A 24,637-nucleotide genomic window follows, 5' to 3' on the forward strand; every position below is an offset into this window, starting at 1 on the left:
GGCAGGAAGTCAAGCGGGGCGGAGCTCCCACCAAATATCGCGAGATGAAGGGTAATGGCTGGGAAAATTAATAACTTACAAAGTGAGTCTCAATTCTCCCTCGCATATTAGAGGCTTAAAGTCTCTTTAAAGTCTACTAATTAACCATTTTCGATCCTGCTATTTAAATGTTGATTCTTGTTGCTATGCGGCCTGTTCTGTGGAACCTCCAAGCCTACTTCAGCATAGTCAATAAGATATATTATCAATTATTATTGCACAGTTTCTCGTTCAGGAATTAAACCAGGACTTAATTCCAAAACGACTTTAGCCTAGGACCAGGATCAATCCATGATCTAGCTGAATGTTGAACATTTCGTATTACTAATCTTCCATCCCATTGTACCATGACATCTTTTATCCGTTATTATGCAGTATTGATGGTTTTAAATGTTCATTGGTAACTGGCGACATCTGGCGACAAGTGTGAGAAGTAAACTATTAGCTCTTTAAAATGAATGAATACTGTCCAGAAAGGCTAGCTGTATTTCATATATAAATATACAGTATTGTATAATTTACAAAAAGAAGAAGTAAGTAGCAAACACAGGGAAATCTAAATCAAATTATTGTCTAGTCTTACTAACCTTTGCCTTCAAACCCACATCATTTATTATATTTCTTGTTAAAAAAAAGGGTTTGTGAGGTGATTGTCATTGTGGTTTTCATTAAATAATTGTCATCAAAAAGCCCTAGAGGTTACATGGAAATAAGGCCAAGTGAACAACTGGGTGCCGAGAAATGACAGCAGGTGCTCTGAAGTGAGTCAATGTTTTAAATATTTGGCTATAGCATAAGGTAATTTGTTTGCCAAAGGCCTAGAGAGTACTACAACAAGGGGTCTGCAGGCAACCGTGAGGCATGGTGGAGGTTCCTTGAAAGTTTGGGGCTGCATCCAAGATAAAATGTCAGTTAGACATGCAGAGATAACTAACAATAAAAAAAATGATCCAACGTCATCATGTTAAAATCAACATTATTTTTACCCCTAAATAAAAAAACAACTCATGTTCTTTTCAGGAGAAATGCCAGACAATGAATCAGAACGAATCCAAATGTCACACGTCATGCATCTCTAAAATTACTCAAATTGTGTTGTCATGGAAGTGGTTAGTGCATCTCCCAACACGGATTACGTGACCAGCAACCAGTTCATCCACTTTCTTATATTTACATTTACAGCATTTAAAAGCAGTAGGGACAGGGACAGTCCCCCTGGGGACACTCAGGGACACGATGGTAGCGAGTGGGATTTGTGGATACAAATAAAAATGTAATGTAATGTAATCACACGGAAGTTCCCCTTTTCAGTGCAAATGTTACGGAGTAGGATTCTGCTTAAAACACATTTACGGAAGTACAATTTACAATTGAAAAAATGAAACAACATGTTCTGTTAAAATCAACATTTATCTTTAACTCCTGTAGTACATGTAACAGCGTAAATGTAACATCTAAATAGATTAAGGCAGCAGCGTCCACCCTCCTCCCCTACTCTGACACCATGTTTATCCTGAGAGAAGCAAATGAGGCTGTTTGGATTTATTGTCGTAGACCTCCGTGTAATGTATGTGCAACTGCACCAGGACCCCTTATTTACATATGGGGGTTTTGGATTTGCCTGAACATAATTAACATCAAAACATTAAAGTTGTCTGACATAAATTGTCAGCTGTGCTATAACAATGCAAAACAACAATCTATAAGAATACAGAGGAGTACGCTGTTTTTTATCGAGCAGATAATAATACTGTTACAGTTCGCTTCGCTTTTCCATTCGCAGGAAGAAGACCTATGAGCGCCTACGTGTGTTGACGTTAAAACGCGCTGGCCAATCAGAATGAGGGATGTTTAGTGGCGCACACTCCCGCCAATTCTGAGCGAGGAGCGCGGGATGGACCGCGGCGGCTCTCTGCTCGTTTTAATAAATGGTGAATAATATCAGCTGCCACGACAACACCGCCGCGTTGGACTGCTGTCGGGCCCCGCTGAGCTCCACGCTAGCTGGCTCCAGACGTTTCGGATGGTGGTTGTGATGCTGGCGGCGGACGGGCCATTAGCCTCCACTCCGAGGAGAAGAGGTCTGAGAGAAACGTGTTCTTATTACGCGGCATTTTGCAGTAGAATATAGTGGAACAGTAAGCAGCTAGTTAGCCGCAGTAAGAGAGCTGGTGTTTAGCGGCATTTTAGCCGGCCTGCTGGTTCCAGTCGACGCCATTTTCACCAGAACTTCTGTAAAATCTTCTAGGACGATGCAGATGGTTCTGTATTGGCTGCAGTGAGCCAGCTCCGAGGTTCTGGGTCGGTAAACTGGCCTGGTTATTTGGTTACTCGAGGAGCAGCTTCGTGGCACAATGGTTTCGGCTTGTCAAGAGAACAGCAGCTGGGCTGATGCTAGCCTTCGCTGAACTAGCGACAATTCCGGCCTTCGCTTCGGCTTTAATTCCTCGAATGGCGGGAGAGCAGAGAAGAAAAGTCGCCGCTTTTACTCCCATCGCACGTAGTCAGTGCTGCACTCCTACACCACCTGTTCAATGTCGTTCAGAAATGATCGATAGTCACGTATACTTAGCTTTGTACTATTACGGGCTGTTTATTCATGTGTATTGATTGGGGTTTATGATTTGACAGTGGCTGTGTTTTTTATATAAAACTGACATGTCTCAGCAGGTATGGATTGCAGAGGCAAAAAGACTACAGCAAAGAAACTTATTCAAGGTAATTACATTCTGGGCCAAAATTAAGCGCTTCTCCGAATGATAGAATAATAGCTGATGCTGAAATATTTATGTAGTTGATTATATTTTGGCATATGTGCTTCTATTTCCCCATTTAGATGTATTTGTGGTAAAAATGTCTAAATGTTTGCTGGAATTTGAACCTGCTCTCTTTGTGGTCCAGCTCGTTTGCCTTTCAAGCGGCTTAATCCAGAACCCAAGGAAGATGATAATTCCAAAAGGACCCGAGGTCCCAGAGTCTTCACTGGCCCTGACAATACTGTGTCTGATGGGGAGAATGAACCTTCTCTTGCCCCGCTTGGTCCTGCTTTAGTAAATGGTCGTGGACCCCTTGACTGCTTTATGAGTCGAGGCAAACAAACACACATTGCCTCGGTCCTTGGGGCAACCATAGACCTGACTGAAGATTCCAACTCTGCTGATGCTGCCAAGCTGGTGCCCACTGTACCCACCCTGACCTCCTGTCCTGTTGCTGACGCCAGGCCTGCTGCTTCTGAGGTCGGCCACGGCATCCCAGACAGGCAGGAGGCAAACGATCATGACGAAAAACAGCCTCCCCTTCAAGATATCACCATGGAGTCGGACATGGAAGATGGAGATACTGAAGTTAGCCACGGAAATGACTCCACACTCTCACTTGGCTCCACCAGCTCATTGTCAACAAAAACAAGTTCCCCTGAGTGCGCCAAACCAGCCACCCCTTCTGTGAGTTCAACCCCAGCCTATATCTGGGGTAATTCTGTCATTTTCTGATGAAACTGAGACATCCATGAACCGGTCCTTAATCGAGGAGATCCACATTTATGGTTCTAAAACATGAGACAAAGTGTGATATCCAGTGTAACACTAGTCACTGAACGGTTCTTCCTGCATAGGATACTACGGAGAAGACTGACACTGAACAGAAGAAAGTCAAACGACGTTCCCTGAAGGTGAAATGTCTTTGTTTTTGTCCGTTTCTGTTAAATATTGTTGCTAAGTTGCAATCTGTTCCATAGAGCTTACAGGAGCAGGAGGAGAAAGAGAAGAAACGTGAAGAGAGAGAGCGACAGCGGGAAGAGGCTAAGGCTGCCAAGGAAAAGAAAAAAGAGGAAGCCCGTAAGCTAAAAGAAGAGAAGCACAGAGAAAAGAAGGAGCGGAAAGAGAAAGAAGAGAGGGAGAAAAGGGAGAAGAAAGAGCGAGATGACAAAGAGAAGGCAGAAAAATTAAGGGTGAAGGAAGAGCAGCGCAAATCGAAGCAGGAGTGAGTTCATCTCTGCCTTCTTTTGGTCATATTATAACATGATTTCATTTTGTCGCACCATCCAAAGGCATGCACAGGCAACTCTAAATTGGTCTGAGTATATGAAGAATATGCATAAGAAGGTAGTGTGATGTGATGGAGCACTGACAACTATTGTGTATTCTTAAGGAATGAATTGGGATTTTATTAGTTTCCTGTAATGTGAAATCTGCTTGTCCTATTACATTGGAATAACATTGTGGTATGTTTGTGCTAGCCTAAAGTATTCCTAAATAGAAGATTTTTTTTTTTCTCATATACAGAAATTGCCAACCAAAACTTGATAATCTAATTCTTTTTCTTTTTCAGGGCAAAGCTAGAAGAAAAAAGAAAGAAAGACGAGGAAAAACGGTTGAAGGAAGAGAAGGATGTGAGTAGTAATTATAGTTTTTTTTTTTTTTCTCTCCCTATATTTGAGAGATTTAAATAATGATTGTTTTTGTTCTTGTTCAAAATCAAATCAGCGAATCAAAGCTGAAAAGGCTGAGATCACTCGATTTCTTCAGAAATCCAAGACTCAAATTGCCCCAAAGGTTTGTCTGTGTTTAGTCCATAAGCTTATCTTATTAAAAAAAAAAAATCTTTCTTTGACATCTAAATCTTGTTGTATTTTATTTTGTTGTGTCTCTTCCAGACTCTGGCCTCTGCCTGTGGAAAGTTTGCACCGTTTGAGATAAAGGAACATATGCATCTAGCTCCTCTATGCCGGGTTCAGTGCGAGGAGGCTGTTCTGGAGGAGCTGGACCACTACTTGGCCAAGCCAGACAGTAGCCTTAATGGCCTGAAGGACTGGACCAGACAGAAACCCCGTCGTTCTGGCCCAACTGCACCCCGGAGTCAGGATTCACTGAGGTAAAAATGGTTCTGTTATCAAGGCCTACTAAATGTACTATTCACTAGTTTCAGATTGCATCCTTACCTTTTTGCAGCAAGTGCTTGGTAATTGGATCGAGGCCGCAGGGTGTGCCAGACCGTCAGCTCTACAGCCGCATGAAGCTTCTTCAGTTCCATGAGAACTATAGACCTGCCTACTGGGGCACCTGGAGCAAGAAGAGCTGTTCCATCTCCCCCCGCTGCCCTCTGAGTCAGGACAAAGTTAGTCTAATCACCCGATAGACTACTGTTTGTGCAATGAAATTTGACATACTCTTACCATGTGGATTATTTTTTTAATTTGTTGCCTTGTATGCTTCTTTGACTGGCATGTTACCATTTTATTTAAGAAACTGCTGGACTATGAGGTGGACAGTGATGAAGAGTGGGAGGAGGAGGAGCCAGGAGAGTCTCTGTCACACAGCGAAGGAGTAAGTTGATTTTAGCATTCCATCTGGATGCTCAACATTTATTTCTTATATAGCCAAAAATCACATACAGTATGTCTCAATGGGCTTTGACATGTCCTACAGTTCACCCCAACACACACACACACACTTGACCCTTCTGCGCGCGCGCACACACACACACACACACACACACTTGTCAGGAACCAGGATTTATCTGCTGGTCTCTTCACTGGAGTCTGCCAGTAGTCTGGGTGCTTCTATTCTATGAGGTGGATCGAATGTCAATAGTGTCAAACACTGCACTCAGGTCAAGCAGGACAAGCAGAGAAATGCGTCCCTGATCAGAGACCAACAGCAGGTCATTAACCACTTTAACCAGCACTGTCTCAGTACTATGATGAGGTGTAATGTTTTTAATCTTCTCTCTATTTGGAACAATTTTAGTATTAAAGAAATTCATAAAACCATTGCTACTATGATTATATTGAGTGATTTAGTGTCCGTTTCTGTCTTATTCCTAATTTAAGTAGGCTCTCCTTCCATGCTATTCGGAATACGTTCAATTTACTTCAACACCATTTACGTTCTAATTTCTTAAGCGAGCGCATGTGATCATTATACCAAGGTACTATCTTCCTTTTGAGGGGAGCGACTTTATCTAACGTACTACGCAGTGTTAATTCTAGACATTTGGTCGCTTGGTCGAGTTCAGCGGGGTCTGACGGTGACCGATCATTACTACTGCTGACTGAACATTTACTGTGCGAGCTTGACCTGACCTGACCCGACCCGCCTCAATGATAAATTGAGGTCGAACCACATCCAAACCAAAATACTTACAGGTAGTGCTCTTGCTTTTTACATTTTCTAGCAAGTTCGGTGCAGAAGTACCTCTCATGTAAACATTGGGTCCTCCAGGTAGATGGGGAAGGGCTGCCCACTACAATGCATATAGAAAATTTCCATATTTTAGTATTGATTCCAGTGCTAATTATCATAAAGGAGATTTATATATACTTTGCATTTGGGGCAGTGGCGGGTAGGAAAGTGGACACTTAATCGGAAGGTTGCCAGTTCAAATCCCGCCAAGGTGCCACTCTGGTCACCTTTGTCCAGGGTAATGTCCCCACACACTGCTCCCTGGGTATCATGGCTCAACAAGGGTGATTGTTAAATGCATTTGCAGGACATTTGCACTACAGAGGCAGTGGTGGCCTAGGCAGAAGGTTTCCGGTTCGAATCCCCAAACTGGCAAGGTGCCACTGAGGTCCTCTTGATCCCCACACACTGCTCCCGGGTGCCATTCATGGCTGCCCATTTATCATTAAGGGTAAAGAGTTAAAAGCAGAGGACACATTTCACTGTGTGCACTGTGTGCTGTTTCACAATGACAATCACTTCGATTTAACTTTCATATTAAATTTGGTGGCTATAGGTGAAAGTGTGTGTGTTCATTTGCATTTACATTTGCAGCATTTACCAGACGCCCGTATCCAGAGCGACTTACAATCAGTAGTTACAGGGACAGTCCCCCCCTGGAGCAACTTAGGGTTAAGTGTCTTGCTCAGGGACACAATGGTAGTAAGTGGGATTTGAACCTGGGTCTCCTGGTTCACAGGCGAGTGTGTTAACCCCAGAAGGGGTGACTCATTAGGTAGTGCCAAGCTACCTAAGATGCCAGGTTTGTGAGAATAAAAATAATCCTTTTGTAGACAATAGGGGTTTGCACCCCCAACAAATTGTCCCAGTCTATGTGACTGTACTAAACATGTGCTTAAACTGTCCAGTCCTAGTTGTCTATTGCTGTGTGTAACCCTGTACAATCCTGATTTTCCAGGATGATGATGATGAAGTTGGGGATGATGATGACGACGACGACGGATTCTTTGTACCACATGGCTACTTGTCAGATGGTGAGGGGGCACTGGAAGAGGAGGTATGTCACTCTTTAATTTCACTTGGATAATCAATCTCAAGTGTCATTCTGACAACTTCATGACAGTTATGAAGTTGAATTCTCCATTATTGTGTATGTGTGATATCGTACAGGATGGTGGGGATCTTGAGAAGCAGAAAGTTCGTCAGAAGCTTAAGGCTCGTGAGTGGGATGAGTTAATTTCTAAAAAGAAGGTGAAAGTGCTTGAGACGGTGGTGTTTGGCTGTGTGTGGGAGGGTGAGACACAGTTGTCCAAAGTCCAGTTGGAGCTACTTCTGCCTCATGCAGTCTGCATCTTGGATCCTCTACATAGAGAAGAGCCATCTACACCTGAGAGCACTTCTCAGGAACGTAATGAAGAGCGTGAGTGACATTCTTCTTTTAAATACAGAAACAAAATGATATATAATCATATGAACGTTGACTCCGAACCCCCTCCACAACCAATTATGATCCATTAACATTTGTTAATAAATAGCTATAAATAATCATGTAAAACATTGACCCTGCAGTTTTGTCCCTCCTGCTGCCACTGCTACATGGGAATGTGAACAGCAGTAAAGTAATCATCACAGAGTTCCAGGAATTAATGCGACAGAAGACCCAATCACCCAGCAGTCCCCAGAGTTTTTCACTAGATAGTGTCCCCACCAGGTAACCAAACTTTTCACTATTTTGCTCGTCGTAATTGTTATTTTTGTATTATCTTGATGCATCAGGCTGCCTATCTGTTTGGGCTGCATTAATAACTACATTCCAGTCACTATCCATTTTGTTTTAGTAATTTCCATGTTTTGCTGTGCATTTGTACACCTATTGGCTCTATGACCAAGTCTTCATTCTTGTAAATCAAATTCAAATTTTATGTCACATACAGTCATACACAGAATGATATGCAGTGAAATGATTTGTATGTTGCTGTAGGACTGAACAATTTTAAGAAAAATGAATTGCAATTTATTAGAAAAATATTGCGATTTTATTTCTGAATATTCGCTATATTGTATGTATTAAAAATTGTCGCATAAGCGTACATCAAAATATAAACTAGTATACCACGAGTTGAGGCTTGTGGCTTTAACATGGGACACATTTGATTGGTGAGCATGACCGCATTACACAGGGTTAGAGTGATTTGGATTCCGATTGAATGCCCCACCACGCCGTCGCTGCCTTTCCAACGCCCCAGGGGGTCACCAACACTCCTGTCTCTCACTCACCGACTGTCTCCAGCCAACCCAGCATGTCTGCGTCCTCCTGCAGCAATGGGGGGGTCTAGTTAGATATCATGGTGCGGACATGGTTGAATGCGTATAATATTGTGGAGTGGGTTTGAACTTTTTACATTTTGTCAGATGTGGTTATCCAGAGCGACTTAGTCAGTAGGTACAGGGACAGTCCCCCTGGGGGTAGTAAGTTGGGTTTGAACCTGGGTCTTCTGGTTCATAGCTGCTGTCTAATTTCCTCCAGGGTGGGTCTGAAGCGGTTGATTAAGGAGAATGCCGTGTACGAGAAGCGATCGACCTGCAGGCGCTGCTGCTGGTACGTCAACACTGATGTGCTGGCCCGCTTCAACCAGGCCTCCTTGCCTGTCCCCTGCCAGTGGAACTACCTCACTCCTGGTGCACAGTTGTCTCGAGGGGACACCCCGGTGACTGCAGGCTCACAGGGTAATTTGTCCTCCACCACACCCTCAGACAAGAGGAAGAGTGGCAGCAGTATGTCCATCACAAAGTTCATGAAGAAATGTGGCGAAAAAGAACAGGTATGTACCTCTGTTTCTCAAGCTACACTCAACAGTTTAATGCTAACACGGTCATATTTCATGGATGAAGGGGAATATCTATGCAGCAGAAATGACTGTTTACTCTGGAATCATCTGGTGATTTGCCAGAACCACTTCACTTCATCAGTAGTTAACAAACATGGTGGACATGGGCAACAACACTCTGAATTCTATTAAATATATGTATTAAATACCCAACTATGCTGTAATACCTTGATAATACCTGAATTTTAACACACTGACGTAGTGGACAACTGAAAACATTCAAATAAAATGCATAAGGTTGAAAACCCAGTCAGTTATGTAAGGCTGGTGTGGTGCTTGTAGATGCCTGAGCTGAAATGTGAACATGTAAAAAATTGTACATATGCGCACACACACACGCGTTATCATTAGGGAATACTGTGCAAATTAAAGACAATAAGTCAGTATGTTCTTAATAAACTCAACTCCCTCCATGTAAACCCCCAAATAAACATGGATGCAGAATAAGTTATGTTATTTTATTTGCTTTTACTTTATTTGTTATGAGGAATATGTGCAATTAATACTGATTCCGAGGAAGAAGGAATTCCTGTGGCGCTCACTTCTGCTCTGATGGTCCATCAGGGAGGTGTGCATTGTGCATGGAGTGAGAGGAGATGTCCATGACCCTGAGAATCTTTTTAGCATTCTTCTTTCAGACATTTCCCGGACAGAACCAGCATTTTTGATCCGCTTGTTCAGCCTGTTGGCATTAGCGGTCTTCACCGCACTGTCCCAGCACATGGCTGCATGGAACACCACAGTCTCTACTACAGAGCGCTAGAACATGGTCCGCGTGACAGGATGTTTTACAGCTCGTGGTACCTCTGTTTCTGCACTCATCCGGACTAATACAGGCTGGTGGGACTGCGATATTCAGCGTACTTCGGTTGTTGCTGTTCTCTCGAGGGTTCATGCTGAAATGAACTCGTAAATTTTGATCACAGAAGCGTGACCCGAGTCCATATTACCTGTACATAATACTGGAGGTGTGAACCTTCACGATTAGATTACGATTATCGATGCACACGGGAGACTTCAAGCGCTTCCTAGGAGGAGTTGTCCTCCTTCCATGACCTGCTCGAGGAGTGTTCTGTGTTCACTTTATCCGTATCGGTCGCACTATTCTACGTTGATGTTGAAGTCTTCTCTGTGGATTTAACCTCAACGTTTCACACAGGTGGTTAATAGTCAAACTGGTTAATCTCGTAACCCTAGTCAACATGAATCATTTTCTAACCAATAAAAGACACAATCTCACTGCTGGGATCCTTTATTCTTCTCAGACTGAAACAGTGGACACTGATGGGTTTCAGGCTGATACTGAAGATGATGAAGATGAAGGGGACTGCATCATCATTGGTGTTCAAGGTGACTAAAGTGTACCTATTAAGGAGAGAACTACATTTCTGAAATTCACGTATCACTGGAGCTAAGATGCCAACTGTATTCTTGATTGGTTTGAGGTCAGAGTTAACTGCAGAATGTTGTAGTCTTTCCACATCAACCTCAAAAATCCATGTTTTAATGGACCTGCATATTATATGTTGGGCTAGTGGTGGCCTAGCAGTTAAGGAAGCGGCCTCGTAATCAGAAGGTTGCTGGTTCGAATCCCGATCCGCCAAGGTGCCACTGAGCAAAGCACCGTCCCCACGATTGCAGAGGACCCATTTCGTTGTCACAGTGTGCTGTGCAGTGCATCACAATGACAGTCACTTCACTTTAACTATTATCTTGTTTAGTGCGTCAGTGTTATATTTTGTGGCACTTTTCTGTACTAATAAATGAGCCTTTTTTATGAATAGTTCCCAATTTATTGGTCATACATTGATTCACTGCTCCAATATCCCAATTAGCTGCAGAATTGTAGAGTTATGTGGCTGTAAGCGCATGACTGAAATTTAACCTGCTTTGTTTTTCTGTCAGGGATGGAAAATGTGTACTTTACTAAAATAATGCTCAATAATACAAAGTAAGATCATAAGGCGCTCTGGATAAGGGCTTTTGATTAATCCTGTAAATGTAACATGTTTGATTTATTGATTCCATTTATATTGTGAATGATTTTGTTTTTAAAAGTACATTTACTTTGTACTCAAGTACTGGTAAATTTAAGGACCTGAAAATGTAGTACTTCACTGCCAAGAATTCAGAGTATATCATGAAAAACCTGAAGGTGCAGACTATAGAAAAAAGACGCTGCTTTAGTTAACACTCATTGTGATATTAGGCCTGTGCATCACTGTACAGCCAGGAAAGCACGTTGCTTAGTGACTGGAAAAAGGTCTTCGTATGGTCACCTCAGCAGCAGTGAAGTGATATACTCTTCAGTGTAAGGTCTGTGTTGCTAAAATGAAGTTGTTACAAATTGTGTAAAAAGGTTAAATTATATTTAATGGCAACCCATTTGCCACATCAACTGTAAGACTTTTAAAAAGATTCAAAACGTGCAGAATGGTAGCATGGGTGTTGAAATTTACAGCGCTCCAACAAACCAGTTTAGTGTGTGTGCTATTTATTCTGTATAACAGAACAATATTTTGATGGGGAAAATTCTAATGGTAATGGCCTTTGATTTCTGCAGAGTCTCCCAAACAGGCCAATGATGCCACCAACTCGGCGCAGCCTGAGAGCACTGAGGAGATGGATGTGACCCCCTCTGACCCCAGTGTTCTTCCTGTGTCTTGCCCAAACCCTGCAACTGCCAAAGCATGAGGGCTAGAAGATTTGAGACTTGGTAATATTCGTGGTGCTGATGGTAATATTCCCCTTTTTAAATAGTTTATGGCAGTCATTCAGACAGTATTGATGGCCAAATGTACTACGTGATCACATGATCCTACAATCAGAGCTCGGCCTTTCTTTCCAAATGGTAGATGAGAGCATGCATCCCCAAACCTTCTAGAACAAAGGGCGGGTCTGAAGCTGTAAATAAATTGCTGTCTAAAGAGATTTTGTGTGGTTTTTTTTTCAGGCAGATTCCTGTGCATTCAGTCCCCTTGTTACTTTTGGATAACTGCTGCTTTTGCTGTGCTGTTGTAGGATTCATGCTGGACTAAATGTAAAATTACATCACAAATACTTGAACTATCTTTTCACTCAAAATGGAGAAATATTCATTGATAATAAGTATCGCACTTTTATATACATTGTCATTCTTTTTGCTCTCTTGATATTGTCTGGTTTTATTTTTAATTTGTGGCTTTGTAAAATAGCAGATGCTGTTGTGTTTCAGGCTGCTATAAAACAATGGGGTTTGTACTCTTTAAGCCTTTCTAATGTATATTCTTTTAATAAGGGGTACTAAATCAGTCCAAAATGTTTCAATTCCATTTTCCTATTGGCAGACAAAATTGTTTAAATAAAGCATTATTTTAAAAAGTAATAAATTCCTAATTTTATGTGCAGGGTTTTCAGGTCCTGTATACGAAGTGAATAAGGAGACAGATTTTGGGAAGGGATCAGTATGTACTCTATAAAGCTTTTTATTTAAACCCCAATCTGTTTTTGTAACATTTGAAGGTGTGTGTACATTGTTCTGTGCAGTAAATTCTGCTCTGTGTGCAAAAACATTTGACAGCACATCCATGCTCATATCAACCACTAGGTGCATTAAAATCAACATAACAATGCTTTGCAATGAAATGAGATTATTTTGACTCTTATATATGTGAACTAAAGCTAGCAAGACTGCAGAATGAGTCCACCTTACTAATTTTCCATAAAACAGCATTTTTTCACAACAAATGATAGAATGCAGTAGGCCTGTACAAGTAGGATCATTTGGACTCCATGCGAAGATGAAAAATGATGTATAACTGAAGATTTTTCCACATAAAACTGTTTTGGAAAAACACATGTTTAATGAGGTAGGTGGTAGTATAGGGCTACATGTTAAAATAGCATCACTGCATCTGCTTAACTGTATGATCTCTCAAAATCAACGTAAACACGACAAAAACATTGAGACAACCATAACTATCATGCTGACAAATCAAAAGTGCAAAAAATGTCATTACTTACATTCTCTCAGTGATGTTAACTATTAAATTCTGATAAGCACCACAATCTTACAAGATGTTGCTGCCAAACAAATGGGTGGTTGCTGTTTATTGTGGAAGAGCATGAAAAAGATGTAACACAGCCAGGGAGTAACTATCACACTTTGAATGGTGTTACTTTTCAACCTTTTACAAGGAGCAACATTTATTCTGTGTGTTTTGGTTCACTTTCTGCTCACTTAACTATGCAGACAAACATTTCCAGCAAATGACATGGACATCACCCTTAAATCTGATTCCATTTGAGTAGGTGGTCATTCAATCTGGCCCAGGATCCTTCTGTCCATATGCATGCTGGGTCCATGCCTGATCAGATCACCCAACAGTCTTTCTAACCACGCGCAATGACAATATGGCACTCTGTCTCAAAACAAGTTAAGATGAGATGAATCTTTATTGTCATTGTCACTTCTCGACTCTTTGAGGCATACAGTTAGACAGAAAACAAGAAAAACTTAAATAACAAACATAAAATAGTAGTAGCCTGAGCCTATTCTTATAGCGTTCTGTAGTATGGATGGCATTTTAGTATCTTCGGTACATAGAGCACCTTATTCTGTCTGTGACAGTTGTAACACTCCTTCATTAAATGTTTAATCTGAAATGCTTACGGTATGAACAGTCCACGTTAGAGCTGTAATGGAGCGTAAAATGTCAGGTCGACAGGTACAGCTTTATAAAAGCCCAGCTTGTAGAGCGCTAGGCTATGAGAGAAATGAAATGAGCAAGTTTATAACATAATCGGCAGAGGCTGGACTTTGTTTCACCTCCTCAGCATCCACCTTCACATCTCTCTCGCGATAATTAAAACCACTCACCACTTTTATCCACACCATATTTTATGGTTTATGGCCAGTGGTGGCTTGGTGGTTAAGGAAGCGGCCCCGTAATAAGAAGGTTGCCGCCAAGGTGCCACTGAGCAAAGCACCGTCCCCACACGCTGCTCCCCGGGCGCCTGTCAGGGTGCCCACTGCTCACTCAGGGTGATGAGTTAAAAACACATTCCGTTGTGTGCACCGTGTGCTGTGCTGTGTATCACTTCACTTTCACTTCATACTCCTCTCCACAGGTGAAATATGAAGTGAAAGTGATGTTGAGAACTGCCCGCATTACCTTATGCTGCACAATTAATTCATCCAAGATACAGCTGAATGTATGTACGATAAAGTATGTCTAGAAATTAATTGAGCATATTAATATACCGGTTGCTTCAACATATGTGAAAGCTGAATGTCTCAAGCACATCGATGTTTAGCACTCATGGTCTTTGGGTTTTAGCTCATTAGTTCTTGCAAACTGGTTGACCCCTAAACGCTGAACAGTATTCATTTCTATTTCGAGTTAAAACTTAGTTCTCTACTTATCATATCTTGCTGAATGTAAGTATAGTTGTAAACACTAGTTTATTATGGTGGACATTATAATTACGTTCCATCAAACACAAAGTGGTGAAAATTGCTGACATCCTTTTGTCCATCACACACAGCAACAGCAACCTTAAATAATGAACAGTAGGGTTTGGTCTGGACTCCTGGAATCGTAGAACCGGAGAGGGAGAGACGCTGAAAAGTTCTGGGTTGGAGATGGTTTCTATGGTTTAGCTAAGAGTCCGAATATTCTCCAGCAGCTCTGCTTTAAAAATGGCTTTAGCGCTTTGCCCACCCGCAGCCGCAATGTCCGCTTGCACTGCTGCGTCCCACGAGAACGTCACAACAGCAGCAGGGACCTGAGAAAAAGAACCATTCCACCATGTTTCAGTATTCAACTTCAACAAGATTTTCGTTCAAAATGCCATATTTTACAACACATAAATTGTCGCTTTTATGATCAGCCTAAAGGGGGCTTTTAATTCTGTATCTGAAGTCACATTCCGAAATTCAGCCACTTTGATCCAGTCCCACAACGCGATTTCCCAGGACGCGCCGTTCCAACGTTTCAATCTGTAGCTTTAAATGTTAATGAGGAGGAGAGCGGCCAATAGAAGTAAGGTCATCAACACCATCCACCAAGCACAATGTTTGCCGCAGACGTGAATTCGTGTCAGCGTTTTTCCATAAAAAATTAAACGAATCCACCGGTTTCGTGCTCATTTTTACATCCAAACACTGAGCAACTGCAATGCTTCACATGTTTGGTAGCCATGACGTTCGGTAGAGATAATGTTTTAGGGCAGGGGCGGGCGGGTAAAACATGAGAAACGGGAGATAAACGTTCCCCTTATGACATCATAAGGGGACAAATTCCAGATCTGAAGTAGAATGGCCATAACAGTCTTTACCCTTATCGCCATTTGTAGCCACTGCAGGACCATAGATGGGCTGGGGGAACTCGTATTAATTTTCACGATCGGGACCATTAAAGCACGTTCACTGAAATGTTTCATTCTTGACAACTACAACTACTTCTGAAATGGAAGACAGGAATATTTACATAAATAATAATGTGGAATGTTGTGTACTCACCAGGTTACACTCGTTTATGGCCACCTCCTCATCTTCTTTTAGCTTTTGTCCTCCGGGAGCCAACAGCTCAAAGGGCTGCCAGCTGTCCGCCAGTGCAGTGCGAACAAACTCGTACAACGTCGCCACGCGCTCTCGTGCGAGGAACGTACCTGGTGCACACAACACGCACAAGCAACGTAAACAGAAGGTCGGGGTGCTGCCCCGCACCTCTTCATTTTCCCAGCACCGACCCTGCAGGATGTTTCCGTCTGGCATCCGCACCCTGAGCAGGGCGTAGTTGTACTTCCTCCTCTCTCTCTGCTCTTCCTTCTCCCGCATGGCTTTCGTCCGGAGCATGGCATTACGTTCTACCACCTCATTCCTACAAATCGTTCCAAACCGTTTATCTAGAGCGGACATCCTGCCTGCTCACAGTAACCTGCCTGTTTTTCACCTTACTTGAGCTGCTGTTCCCTCTTCAGCTCCTCGGCGCTGAGGTTGTAGAAGTCTGGGGGCAGCTCAAAGTGTGTGGCATCCGGAGATGGCCTGTAGACCTGGAGCTGTCGGTCCAGCTGGGCCCTGACCGGCTCTCCTTTCTGCAGTCTGCTGAGCTTCTCCTTCATCACCTCCAGAGCGCTGGGCTCTTGCTCAGGCAGCAGCAGGAATTCTTCCTCTGAGAAGGCCAGGGGTTACAGTGACGCTACTCTTCTGATATGACTAGATTTTCTAAATCCCAATTTCTGCTCATCACTGCTCTCAGTGTCAATGAGTACAAGCTGGCTCACCTTGACCGTCCACTGACAGCATGGTGCTCTGGAAGCCCAGGGACTGCAGAAACTCTCGACTTCCCTCAACACAACTCATCTTCTCCTGGGCACAGACATTGAGTCACTGTCACCGAATGTCACAGGAACGTATTCCTGCCCTCTCCACACTCACCTGGAAGACCTTGTTACTGACTTTTATCTTTCTGTACTTCTCTTCTGTAGGATTCTTACAGATATTTTCAGTGTACCTAGAAGAACAGGTGGTTGATGGCAAATTTTAAAGCCACTCCCCAAAAACGGCTTTTTAGCGCGGCACTGCAGAAGTAAGAAACCTGCTGATGATGTCGACCGCTGCCTTCACTTTCTCACGGTCCTTGTTGAAGGTGTGAACCATCATGACGGATGCCTCCACTGGATCCTCTGAAAACCACTGCAGATAGAAGATTTGCACTGTACAGATTTGTGGATCTGATATTGGAGCATCAGCAGGTCTGACGCTTACCATGAGGATCGCCTCTTTGATGCGGACTTCTCTTTCGGCCTTGGTTAAGGTAGCACCAGTCAGCGGGCATGTGAAGAACACCCCTGAAACGGACAGACTGGCTGGATCCTTAACTGGCAGCGTGGACTCCTGCTAACAGTCAGAACTCAAGTTACTCTGCCTTTATACTGCATTATACTGCGCTAGATCAGCGGTTTTTAAGCCTTGCCTCGCTCTCCGCTTCTTTCTTCTCATCGGCCACCGCTGCAGCTTCTGCCTCCAGCTCCCGCTTCACTGTAAAACACATTTATTAAGGACACAGACCGGCATAGTGACGCCTGGCACTGGCGCGGCTGGCATGGCGGCCCACCCTGGTTCCGGATGGCATCGTGGGAGGTGTGGACCCGCGGCCGCTGCTGCTGCTCGACCCGGGCCAAGGCTGCCGCCCCGGCCCGCTGTGCGCCATCGGTGGGGGACTGGCGGGCTCTGGTGGGGGCGCTGCCCTGCGCCACCGGGGCCTTACTGCAGTAAAAAGCGCAAAGAGTCAAACTAATATGAAATAAAGCCCCACGCCACGCCACGCCAAACCACACCACAACACAACACACCACGGCTTCAGTCCCCAGCGAAAGCGGATTAAAACGCCTGCTTGCCTTGCGTCGTCGGTAAGTTTCTTCCCCGGTCCTGCTTGCTTGAATTTGATGTCTTTCTTGATGTCGTCAAAAAACTTTTTCATTGTGAGCTACACCAGCGTTCGGTGAAGAACTGGAGACTGAGAGAAGGAATAAATGTGCCTGCAGGGCGATGTGCAGATGACTGTTTACACCCAGAGCGACGTGACAGACGCCAGGAAATGTTGCACTTCCGCTTTCTTTCAAATTAACAGTCTGCCAGCAATTCCTCACTTTTCACATTTTTATTAGGAAGATAATTTAAGCACTTTTGCACCTTTACTCGTTCACGCTAACACGAAAATAATTATAACCATTCACACTAAACAGCATAAAAAGAAGGACAGGATCAGATCAACTGAAAACCGTTTAAAAAATGATTAAAAAATAAATTCATAATTTTAAAATAATTCCATGACGTGATATAAACGCATGCACTTCGTGTTTATTATAAGAAATGATCAGCAGCATAAGGGACTTTTATTTGAACCCAGTTACCGGAAAAAGAACACTCTTAAAACGGATGCGACCTGTGGAGACCTCTGGTGTCGTGGATGGACCTGCAGAATCGACAAAAATATCATTTACTTGGCACAACTGCATGAAATGTAAGTTGAAGCAACGTGTTTCGTTTGCACTGTACCAAATAGTAAGAAAAACGTAATATTTCTAAATGATAAATGAAATAGAATGATATTGCCCCTTCTTGGCATTCAACATTCCTGCTGGTTTGGGCTAAACTAATGCAAATTGATTTTAAAACGACTTTGTTATTCGCATTGCAACGCTTGTGTATGGATTTTAATACCACCATGAGAAAAGTCTGGTTAGGTATTAAATATACAGGATACACATTGTCGGTGGTTACTGGCTATAGGTTTTGAGTAACAGTCTTTTGCCCCAATCACCGCGGCCACGGAGGCGGGATTTCCGGTTTGTCTGGCAAAGTTAGCGGAAACAGTTTGTTTTCCAGAACAGCCGCCTTATCTCGCGCTGTGCGATGCTGGCGTCGTTTCCAGGTTCTGTGTCGACCTGAAGACGAGATCGCTGCCAGACACGCACCCCGCACAGAGCAGAAGATGCCGCACAACTTCCAGCCCGGGGACCTGGTGTTCGCCAAGATGAAGGGGTACCCGCACTGGCCGGCCCGGGTAAGCTGGCAGCGGGACCCGGGCATCCTCAGCCTCCCCGGGGTTATTAGCACCGGGACAAGGCCAGCATCTCCTCAGTGTACACTGTCAAACTTTCGATCAGTATTTAGGATTTGGGATATTTTAATTAGGAGCCAGGTCCTGTTATTGACGTAGCTACTTATTTCTGGTCTAAAATGAGGTTTTACCGTTTACGTGGGTTTGTATGATTGTAACTCATTAAGCCTGAAACCTGAGCAGAATTCTGCTTATGTGATGTATTGATGTTGAAGTGTGAATACATCCAGCATTGTATTGATGTTGCTCATGTCTTTCTTAGATTGAGGATGTGGCTGAGGGTGCAGTCAAACCTCCCCCCAATAAAATACCCATTTTCTTCTTTGGAACACATGAAACGTAAGTATGCTGTACGATGAATTATGCTGATGTGTGCATAAAGGATTTAATAGAAAATTTTAGTTTGACCACAAAGGTTTTTTTGACTCCATGAAGTCTGTCTTTGGATAAATAGTCACTAGTGCAAGAAAAGAAAAAGAATGTTGTAGAAAAGAACATGCTTTTCACAAGTTTATGTATTTTGAATCTTCCTGTGATCATAAGTAATATTTTATTGATTTCTGGTTTTGAAAGTTTAGTGATTGTCATTGTGAAACACTGCAGCACAGTGAAATGTGTCCTCTACATTTAACCATCACCCTGGGACATCAGTGACTTGATTACTGGACTGCTTTCTTACCCACTAGACCATCGCTGCCCCATGTTCAGCAACAATAAAAATAAACCCAAAAGTATTTCAGTGTGCATGTCATTCAAATTAGAAGGTAGATCGCCATCTAGTTATGTAAATTAATTCAAGGGCACAAATTAAAATTACAGCCTGATTATCCTAATAACAAAGTGTAATATAGCGTCCCCTAGTGTCCAATGGATAAATTAGTGCTATGAATCTGAACATTTATATTTACTTTTATAGTATTTAGCTGATGTCCGAAACCACCACTAGTTGCATGGACAGTCCCCCTGGAGAAGCTCACGGTTAATCGTCTTTCTCGGGGACACAATGGGCTGGGTTTGAACCCCACTGAAGACGTAATGCTGTATATATGGTTTCACAGGGCATTCCTGGCACCAAAGGACCTTTTTGCTTATGAAAAATATTTTGATCGTTATGGCAAGCCCAACAAAAGGAAAGGTTTCAACGAGGGCTTGTGGGAAATCCAGAACAATCCACATGCATCCTACAGCACCCCCGCAGTGAGTTTACAGTTCGTGTTCCTTCCTGTTTTTATCGCGAGAATGTAAAATGTGCTGACTTACCTTCTTGAATTTTCCAATCTTTGTAGTATTTTTTTTACATTTGACTTTCGTAAATAATAACCACCTAAAATGAACTGACTTTCTAAATGTGACCTTCTCACCTTAGCCTGCTAGCTCATCTGACAGCGAAGACAATGATGCTGATGCAGGAAGTGATGCTGAAGAGGATGAAGAAGCAGTGGTACCAAGAAAGGCAGAAACGGGCTCCGAGGACTCTGACTCGGGAAGTGAGGATCAGGGACGAGGAGGGGTGAAGAGGAAGGCTCCTGCTCCTAAGGTCAGTATCTCCAATCTTTTCTGCATACTGCTCCAACCTGCACTTCAAGACACGCACTTCTGATCCTGGATCTGTTCACCAGCGTCCCCCTGTGAAGAGGACCCGTGGTTCTTCCAGTGAGAAGGGAGAGGAAAGCGGGTCTCCCTCTGAACCAGAACCGTCCCCCTCCTCAGAGTCTGATTCAGGAAAGGACAGTGACCAGGTACGGTGCACCATCGGTTCCTGCCTTGTTTGTATCTACATGTCTGTAGTTGCTAGAAGACTTTTCTTGTCCATATTAAATTTCTGGCCTTTTCTGCTGCCATGTGTCTGTGCTTCAGGACTTTACTCCAGAAAAGAAATCGGGAGGGAGAGGAGGAAGGAAATCAGTCGGAAGAGGAAGAAAGAAGGTATAGAACACAGATACAGTTCATGGATGAGTCTCATTTCATGTTTAATTTGCAAGTTAAAGCTCTGCTACAATAATAATTCATGTTAATATGAATAATCATACTTTTTTAATGTTGCATTTGTAGTGAAACTGCACCTGTACCCATCATACAGACTCATGCTATATTAAATTCTCTAATAACCATAAAAAAACTCTTCATGCATGTACATGCAGTTTCATAATGCAGTATTCCTGTAACATGTTATTTATTCACACTACAGCAACAATAACATTTATTTCTTATATAGCCCAAAATCACATACTGTACGTCTCAATGGGCCTACAGTTGACACCCCCACACTTGACTCTTCTGCCCACAAAAAAAACTCTAGGAGAGAGAATAAAGAAAGGAAGAAACGTTGGGAAGGACTGATAGAGAGAGAGACCCCCTTCCAGGGTAGAGTGAGCCTGCAAATGGTGTCAGTGCAGGGTTGGGGATGGTTTGTCCAATACGAGAAACAGTTGTAGAGTCCTACAGTTTAGAGGTGGAGAAGTCCAGAATGTAGTCCGGTGTCATGGTGTACATTACGTGTCCATTATGATGCTACTGGTCCACTTGAAGATCCCTGAAGCTTTAGTTGTTACAGTGGTGGTGGCTGTGGTGACCCTCTGGTTCGTTTCATGCTGGTCTCGTCAGCAGTTCTAGGACTAGGACTCATCTGGTGGTCTCTTCACTGCAGTCTGCAGGTGGTCTGCATGCATGATTCGGTGCCTTTGAGAGAACGAACAGAAGCAGCAGCAGATGGTGGCATTGTACGACTGGTACAGAAATATGTTTTTGTCTCATGACTGAAAGACATTTTCTCCTGCTTCAGAAGGCCTCATCAGACTCTGAATCAGGCTCCGAATCTGAGCAGAAAGGAGGACAGACTGATTCTGAGGAGTATGAGAAACCACGACCAGCACTGTCGGGATCTGAGTCACAGTCTGGCTCCAAATCCGACTCGGGGTCAGACCCCCCACCCCGAAAAGGCCCCCAGGCACGCAAGAAAGGTGACGACAGCGCTAGAATTACACAGCAACAATCATTCATGTTATTGGTGGTTACACGTGACTTTGTGCGTTCAGAAAAACCTCTTCCAAAACCTCGTGGAAGGAAACCCAAATCTGCTCCTGAGCAGGCGCCTTCCTCATCAGACAGTGACAGGTCAGTAGGTTTCAGGGGATGAGCAGAGCTCATCATGACGATACACAGAAGAGCACATTATTTTCTGTCCATTCGTTACTCCAGTGACAGCGAGCCAGACCGTGTCAGCGAGTGGAAACGGAGGGATGAGGAGCGGCGGCGAGAGTTAGAGGAGCGCAGGAGGAAGGAGGAGGCCGAGGAGTTGCGCCGGCTGCGTGAGAGGGAGAAGGAGGAGGAGGACAAAAAGAAACGTGAGAAGGAGAAAGGGGGGAGACGAGACGCTAGCAGCAGCAGCAGCAGCTCCAGCTCCGATGAGGGAGTAGATGAGCATCCCCTGAAGAAGTCTAAAAAACCTCCCCCACCGCCCATCCCTGCACCGTCCGACTCGGACTCCCCAGTTGAGGCAAGTGCCGCCGTCATGCACTCTTCCAAACGCACGTGCTGCCTGCATTCATCATGTTGCATGTTGCAGCAGGTAAAGAAATCTGGAAAGCGCTCTGACAGCCAGAAGAGAGGTAAACAGAAGAAGGAAAAGGGAGTGAAGGACCGAAAAGAGCGAGAGAAGGAGAAGAAGAAGGTCCAGAGGTCAGAGGAGAAACAAAGGTAAGGTCCGGGGGATTGATGGGGAAATAAATGTAGAAAATGAATCATTTGTCCTTTGTGACAGCATTCACTCTGTTTCCCAGACCCAAACCTGAAAAGCCAAAGCGCAAATCAGAGCGTCTACCAGAAAAGAAACCCGAGAAGAAGAAAGGTCAGAGCGGGACCAGCATTTGGTTTTCACCTTATTGATTTCTGCATGTCCTGTTCTGATCACACACAACCTTTGCCTGCCTCACAGAGCCATCTCCAGAGGAGAAGCTGCAGAAGCTCCACACAGACATTAAATTTGCACTGAAGGTTGACAACCCAGTGAGTGTTCACCCGCTTCATCATGGGGTCCTTCACTACCAATTCCAGGGGCATTTTACCTGCTTCTGTACCAATCCTGGCATGTCTGCAGTAGATGGATACTGATGAAATCAAATCAAAAATCCAGCTTATCTACTCCGAGTAGATACAAATGTAGGGCTGAACCCACAAGTTGCTCCTTACAACCACTACCCTCATATGTGAGGGTAGAAATGTAGTAAATTGAGATTTTCGCCTCATCACTTCATCATTATGCAACATATGCCTCCACCCTGGGCAGCAACTCATCCCCAACACAGCCAGGACACAGTAATGATCACAGATCATCCAGATGATGGCAAAAAGGGCGTCCAAGGTCTTATTCACTTCACCTGCTGTAGTGTTTCAGCAATTATTTCACTCTTTTCCTCCAAGTATTTCTAGAATTGGGCTGTTGAGGGAGGAACAATATGTTGACTATGTATACTGTGTGCAGGACGTGACTCGCTGCCTGCAGGCTCTTGATGAGCTTGGCTCAGTCCCGGTCACCAGCCATGTCTTGCAGAAGAACTCTGATGTCATCGCCACCCTCAAGAAGGTCAGCTCATACACGGCAGCCAGGCGTTTCTGCGACCACAGCAGAGGATGTAATGGTTGCTTTTCTTTCTACCCAACAGATCCGGCGCTACAAAGCCAGCACTGCAGTCATGAATAAAGCTAGTGAAATCTACAACAAACTCAAACTGCAGTTTGTTGGCAAACCTGAAATAATCAAAGCCAAGCCTGAGAACAAGAACCAGGAAGACGGTAAAGAGCCACAGAGCACAGGTGAATGGAGTGTAAAATAGTAATAACAGACAGACATGTATGTGATTTGTAAAGAGTTTTCTTGCGCTACAAGATTCCACACCTGTAAATGGGGAGTCGGAACTGCAGAAAAAGGAGGCTTCTGAAGTTGACTATGAGGCAAAATCTCCGGAGCAAAAAGGTGAAGAAAACGAGTCTCCTTTTCCCAGCAGGTAGAGTCCTTGATAATAGATTCTATATATATATATATGTATATTGTCATGGGTTAAGTCCCACAATAAGTCCCCCCTGTTTTTGGTTGAAGGCCCAACGCCGAGAGCCCTTCCAGTCAGAAGGCCCACAACGAGAAGGTCACCAGCCCAACTGCAACACTGCTGACAGACCCCTCTATGGACGAAAGCTGAAAACAAGAAACGAAAATTAAGAAAAGACTGATAAATGGGTTGGAGTGGTTCAGCAGGATTGAAGAAAATCACTGGTTTCCCTGTTCTTCACTCTCTTCGTCGACTTTTTCTCCCTTTATCTTGCTTTTACACTATATATAAAAAATTGAGAACACTGCAGCAACAGCATCCTACAGGCAGTATGTGGTGAGAACACAATTGTTCTCGTCCTGGAATCAGCACTCCTGTTTCTGCATACTGCCAAACAGGGTCCTCTTTTGTGGACAAAATTACATTATTATTTTTTTTTATGTATGGGACTATTGTGTGTTGAGACAGTATGACTGGTACTTTGTTGGCCTTTTTTGTGAGCTTTGATATCTGGCTTTTTTTTTATTAATAATAATATTTATAGACTTGGGTAATAAACAAACGAAGCCATCAATCCATCATAAAAGTAATTCTGTGGACATTTAAATAAATGTTTTCATACAGCATCTACTCACATTTTATGACTTATCTTTTCCAGTAATTGTTCATTTCTTCTAACTGAATGCTATAGACGTACAGACGTTTCACTGTTGCCTGGTCTTCCCTTACTGTTCCTTTCAGTTACCTGCATTTGGAGTAACAATTATATACTGTGTACCGACCAAACAAAGTGATTTAATAAACTGTAAAAACTACTCCAATTGCTATGGATGGAGTTGGACAAATTTGCTTGTCAGATGTACGTAGTGTTATGT

General features: G+C 43.4%; 3 protein-coding genes across 5 annotated transcripts; 2 read left to right on the forward strand and 1 right to left on the reverse strand.

Annotated features, from left to right (window-relative positions):
• Window positions 1–1,837: 1,837 nt before the first annotated feature.
• Window positions 1,838–12,720, forward strand: LOC114802584 (chromatin assembly factor 1 subunit A-like). 2 transcript variants are annotated; one of them, XM_029001621.1, is made up of 17 exons: window positions 1,838–2,120; window positions 2,710–2,757; window positions 2,941–3,482; window positions 3,653–3,709; window positions 3,776–4,020; window positions 4,369–4,429; window positions 4,524–4,592; window positions 4,694–4,911; window positions 4,989–5,154; window positions 5,283–5,363; window positions 7,180–7,278; window positions 7,392–7,641; window positions 7,791–7,932; window positions 8,749–9,043; window positions 10,375–10,459; window positions 11,673–11,825; window positions 12,063–12,720. In XM_029001621.1, the coding sequence occupies exons 1-16, from the start codon at window positions 2,063–2,065 to the stop codon at window positions 11,801–11,803; spliced, it is 2,547 nt and encodes an 848-aa protein (XP_028857454.1). In that variant the 5' UTR covers window positions 1,838–2,062; the 3' UTR covers window positions 11,804–11,825; window positions 12,063–12,720. The 2 variants fall into 2 exon arrangements, with proteins under 2 accessions (XP_028857454.1, XP_028857453.1); XM_029001620.1 differs by having other exon boundaries at window positions 11,673–12,720.
• Window positions 12,558–17,697, reverse strand: LOC114802585 (UBX domain-containing protein 6-like). Its single transcript, XM_029001622.1, has 11 exons — window positions 17,492–17,697; window positions 17,209–17,360; window positions 17,068–17,132; window positions 16,860–16,988; window positions 16,690–16,787; window positions 16,530–16,605; window positions 16,376–16,460; window positions 16,050–16,263; window positions 15,842–15,972; window positions 15,612–15,760; window positions 12,558–14,875 (listed from the first exon to the last, which is right to left on the reverse strand). The coding sequence occupies exons 1-11, from the start codon at window positions 17,572–17,574 to the stop codon at window positions 14,747–14,749; spliced, it is 1,311 nt and encodes a 436-aa protein (XP_028857455.1). The 5' UTR covers window positions 17,575–17,697; the 3' UTR covers window positions 12,558–14,746.
• Window positions 17,698–17,945: 248 nt separating this feature from the next.
• Window positions 17,946–24,583, forward strand: hdgfl2 (HDGF like 2). Of its 2 annotated transcripts, none has more exons than XM_028999829.1 (17): window positions 17,946–18,117; window positions 18,529–18,660; window positions 18,980–19,056; window positions 19,776–19,914; window positions 20,084–20,254; window positions 20,337–20,456; window positions 20,575–20,643; window positions 21,500–21,677; window positions 21,753–21,831; window positions 21,916–22,213; window positions 22,283–22,413; window positions 22,497–22,564; window positions 22,652–22,722; window positions 23,198–23,299; window positions 23,379–23,529; window positions 23,603–23,720; window positions 23,813–24,583. In XM_028999829.1, the coding sequence occupies exons 2-17, from the start codon at window positions 18,589–18,591 to the stop codon at window positions 23,910–23,912; spliced, it is 1,944 nt and encodes a 647-aa protein (XP_028855662.1). In that variant the 5' UTR covers window positions 17,946–18,117; window positions 18,529–18,588; the 3' UTR covers window positions 23,913–24,583. The 2 variants fall into 2 exon arrangements, with proteins under 2 accessions (XP_028855662.1, XP_028855663.1); XM_028999830.1 differs by having other exon boundaries at window positions 17,951–18,117; window positions 22,286–22,413.
• Window positions 24,584–24,637: the final 54 nt, after the last annotated feature.

Source organism: Denticeps clupeoides, chromosome 13 (assembly GCF_900700375.1).
Source record: "Denticeps clupeoides chromosome 13, fDenClu1.1, whole genome shotgun sequence".
NCBI lineage: Eukaryota > Metazoa > Chordata > Actinopteri > Clupeiformes > Denticipitidae > Denticeps > Denticeps clupeoides.

Coding starts and splice junctions, on each gene's coding strand:
- LOC114802584 (XM_029001620.1), top strand. CDS start 2,063: ATGGTGGTTGTGATGCTGGCGGCGGACGGGCCATTAGCCTCCACTCCG. Junction 4,593..4,693: donor AGACTCAAATTGCCCCAAAG/GTTTGTCTGTGT, acceptor TGTCTCTTCCAG/ACTCTGGCCTCTGCCTGTGG. Junction 5,155..5,282: donor GCCCTCTGAGTCAGGACAAA/GTTAGTCTAATC, acceptor ATTTTATTTAAG/AAACTGCTGGACTATGAGGT.
- LOC114802585 (XM_029001622.1), bottom strand. CDS start 17,574: ATGAAAAAGTTTTTTGACGACATCAAGAAAGACATCAAATTCAAGCAA. Junction 16,788..16,859: donor TCAAAGAGGCGATCCTCATG/GTAAGCGTCAGA, acceptor TTCTATCTGCAG/TGGTTTTCAGAGGATCCAGT. Junction 16,606..16,689: donor GCGGTCGACATCATCAGCAG/GTTTCTTACTTC, acceptor CTGTTCTTCTAG/GTACACTGAAAATATCTGTA.
- hdgfl2 (XM_028999829.1), top strand. CDS start 18,589: ATGCCGCACAACTTCCAGCCCGGGGACCTGGTGTTCGCCAAGATGAAG. Junction 22,214..22,282: donor ACTCGGACTCCCCAGTTGAG/GCAAGTGCCGCC, acceptor TGCATGTTGCAG/CAGGTAAAGAAATCTGGAAA. Junction 22,723..23,197: donor CACTGAAGGTTGACAACCCA/GTGAGTGTTCAC, acceptor TACTGTGTGCAG/GACGTGACTCGCTGCCTGCA.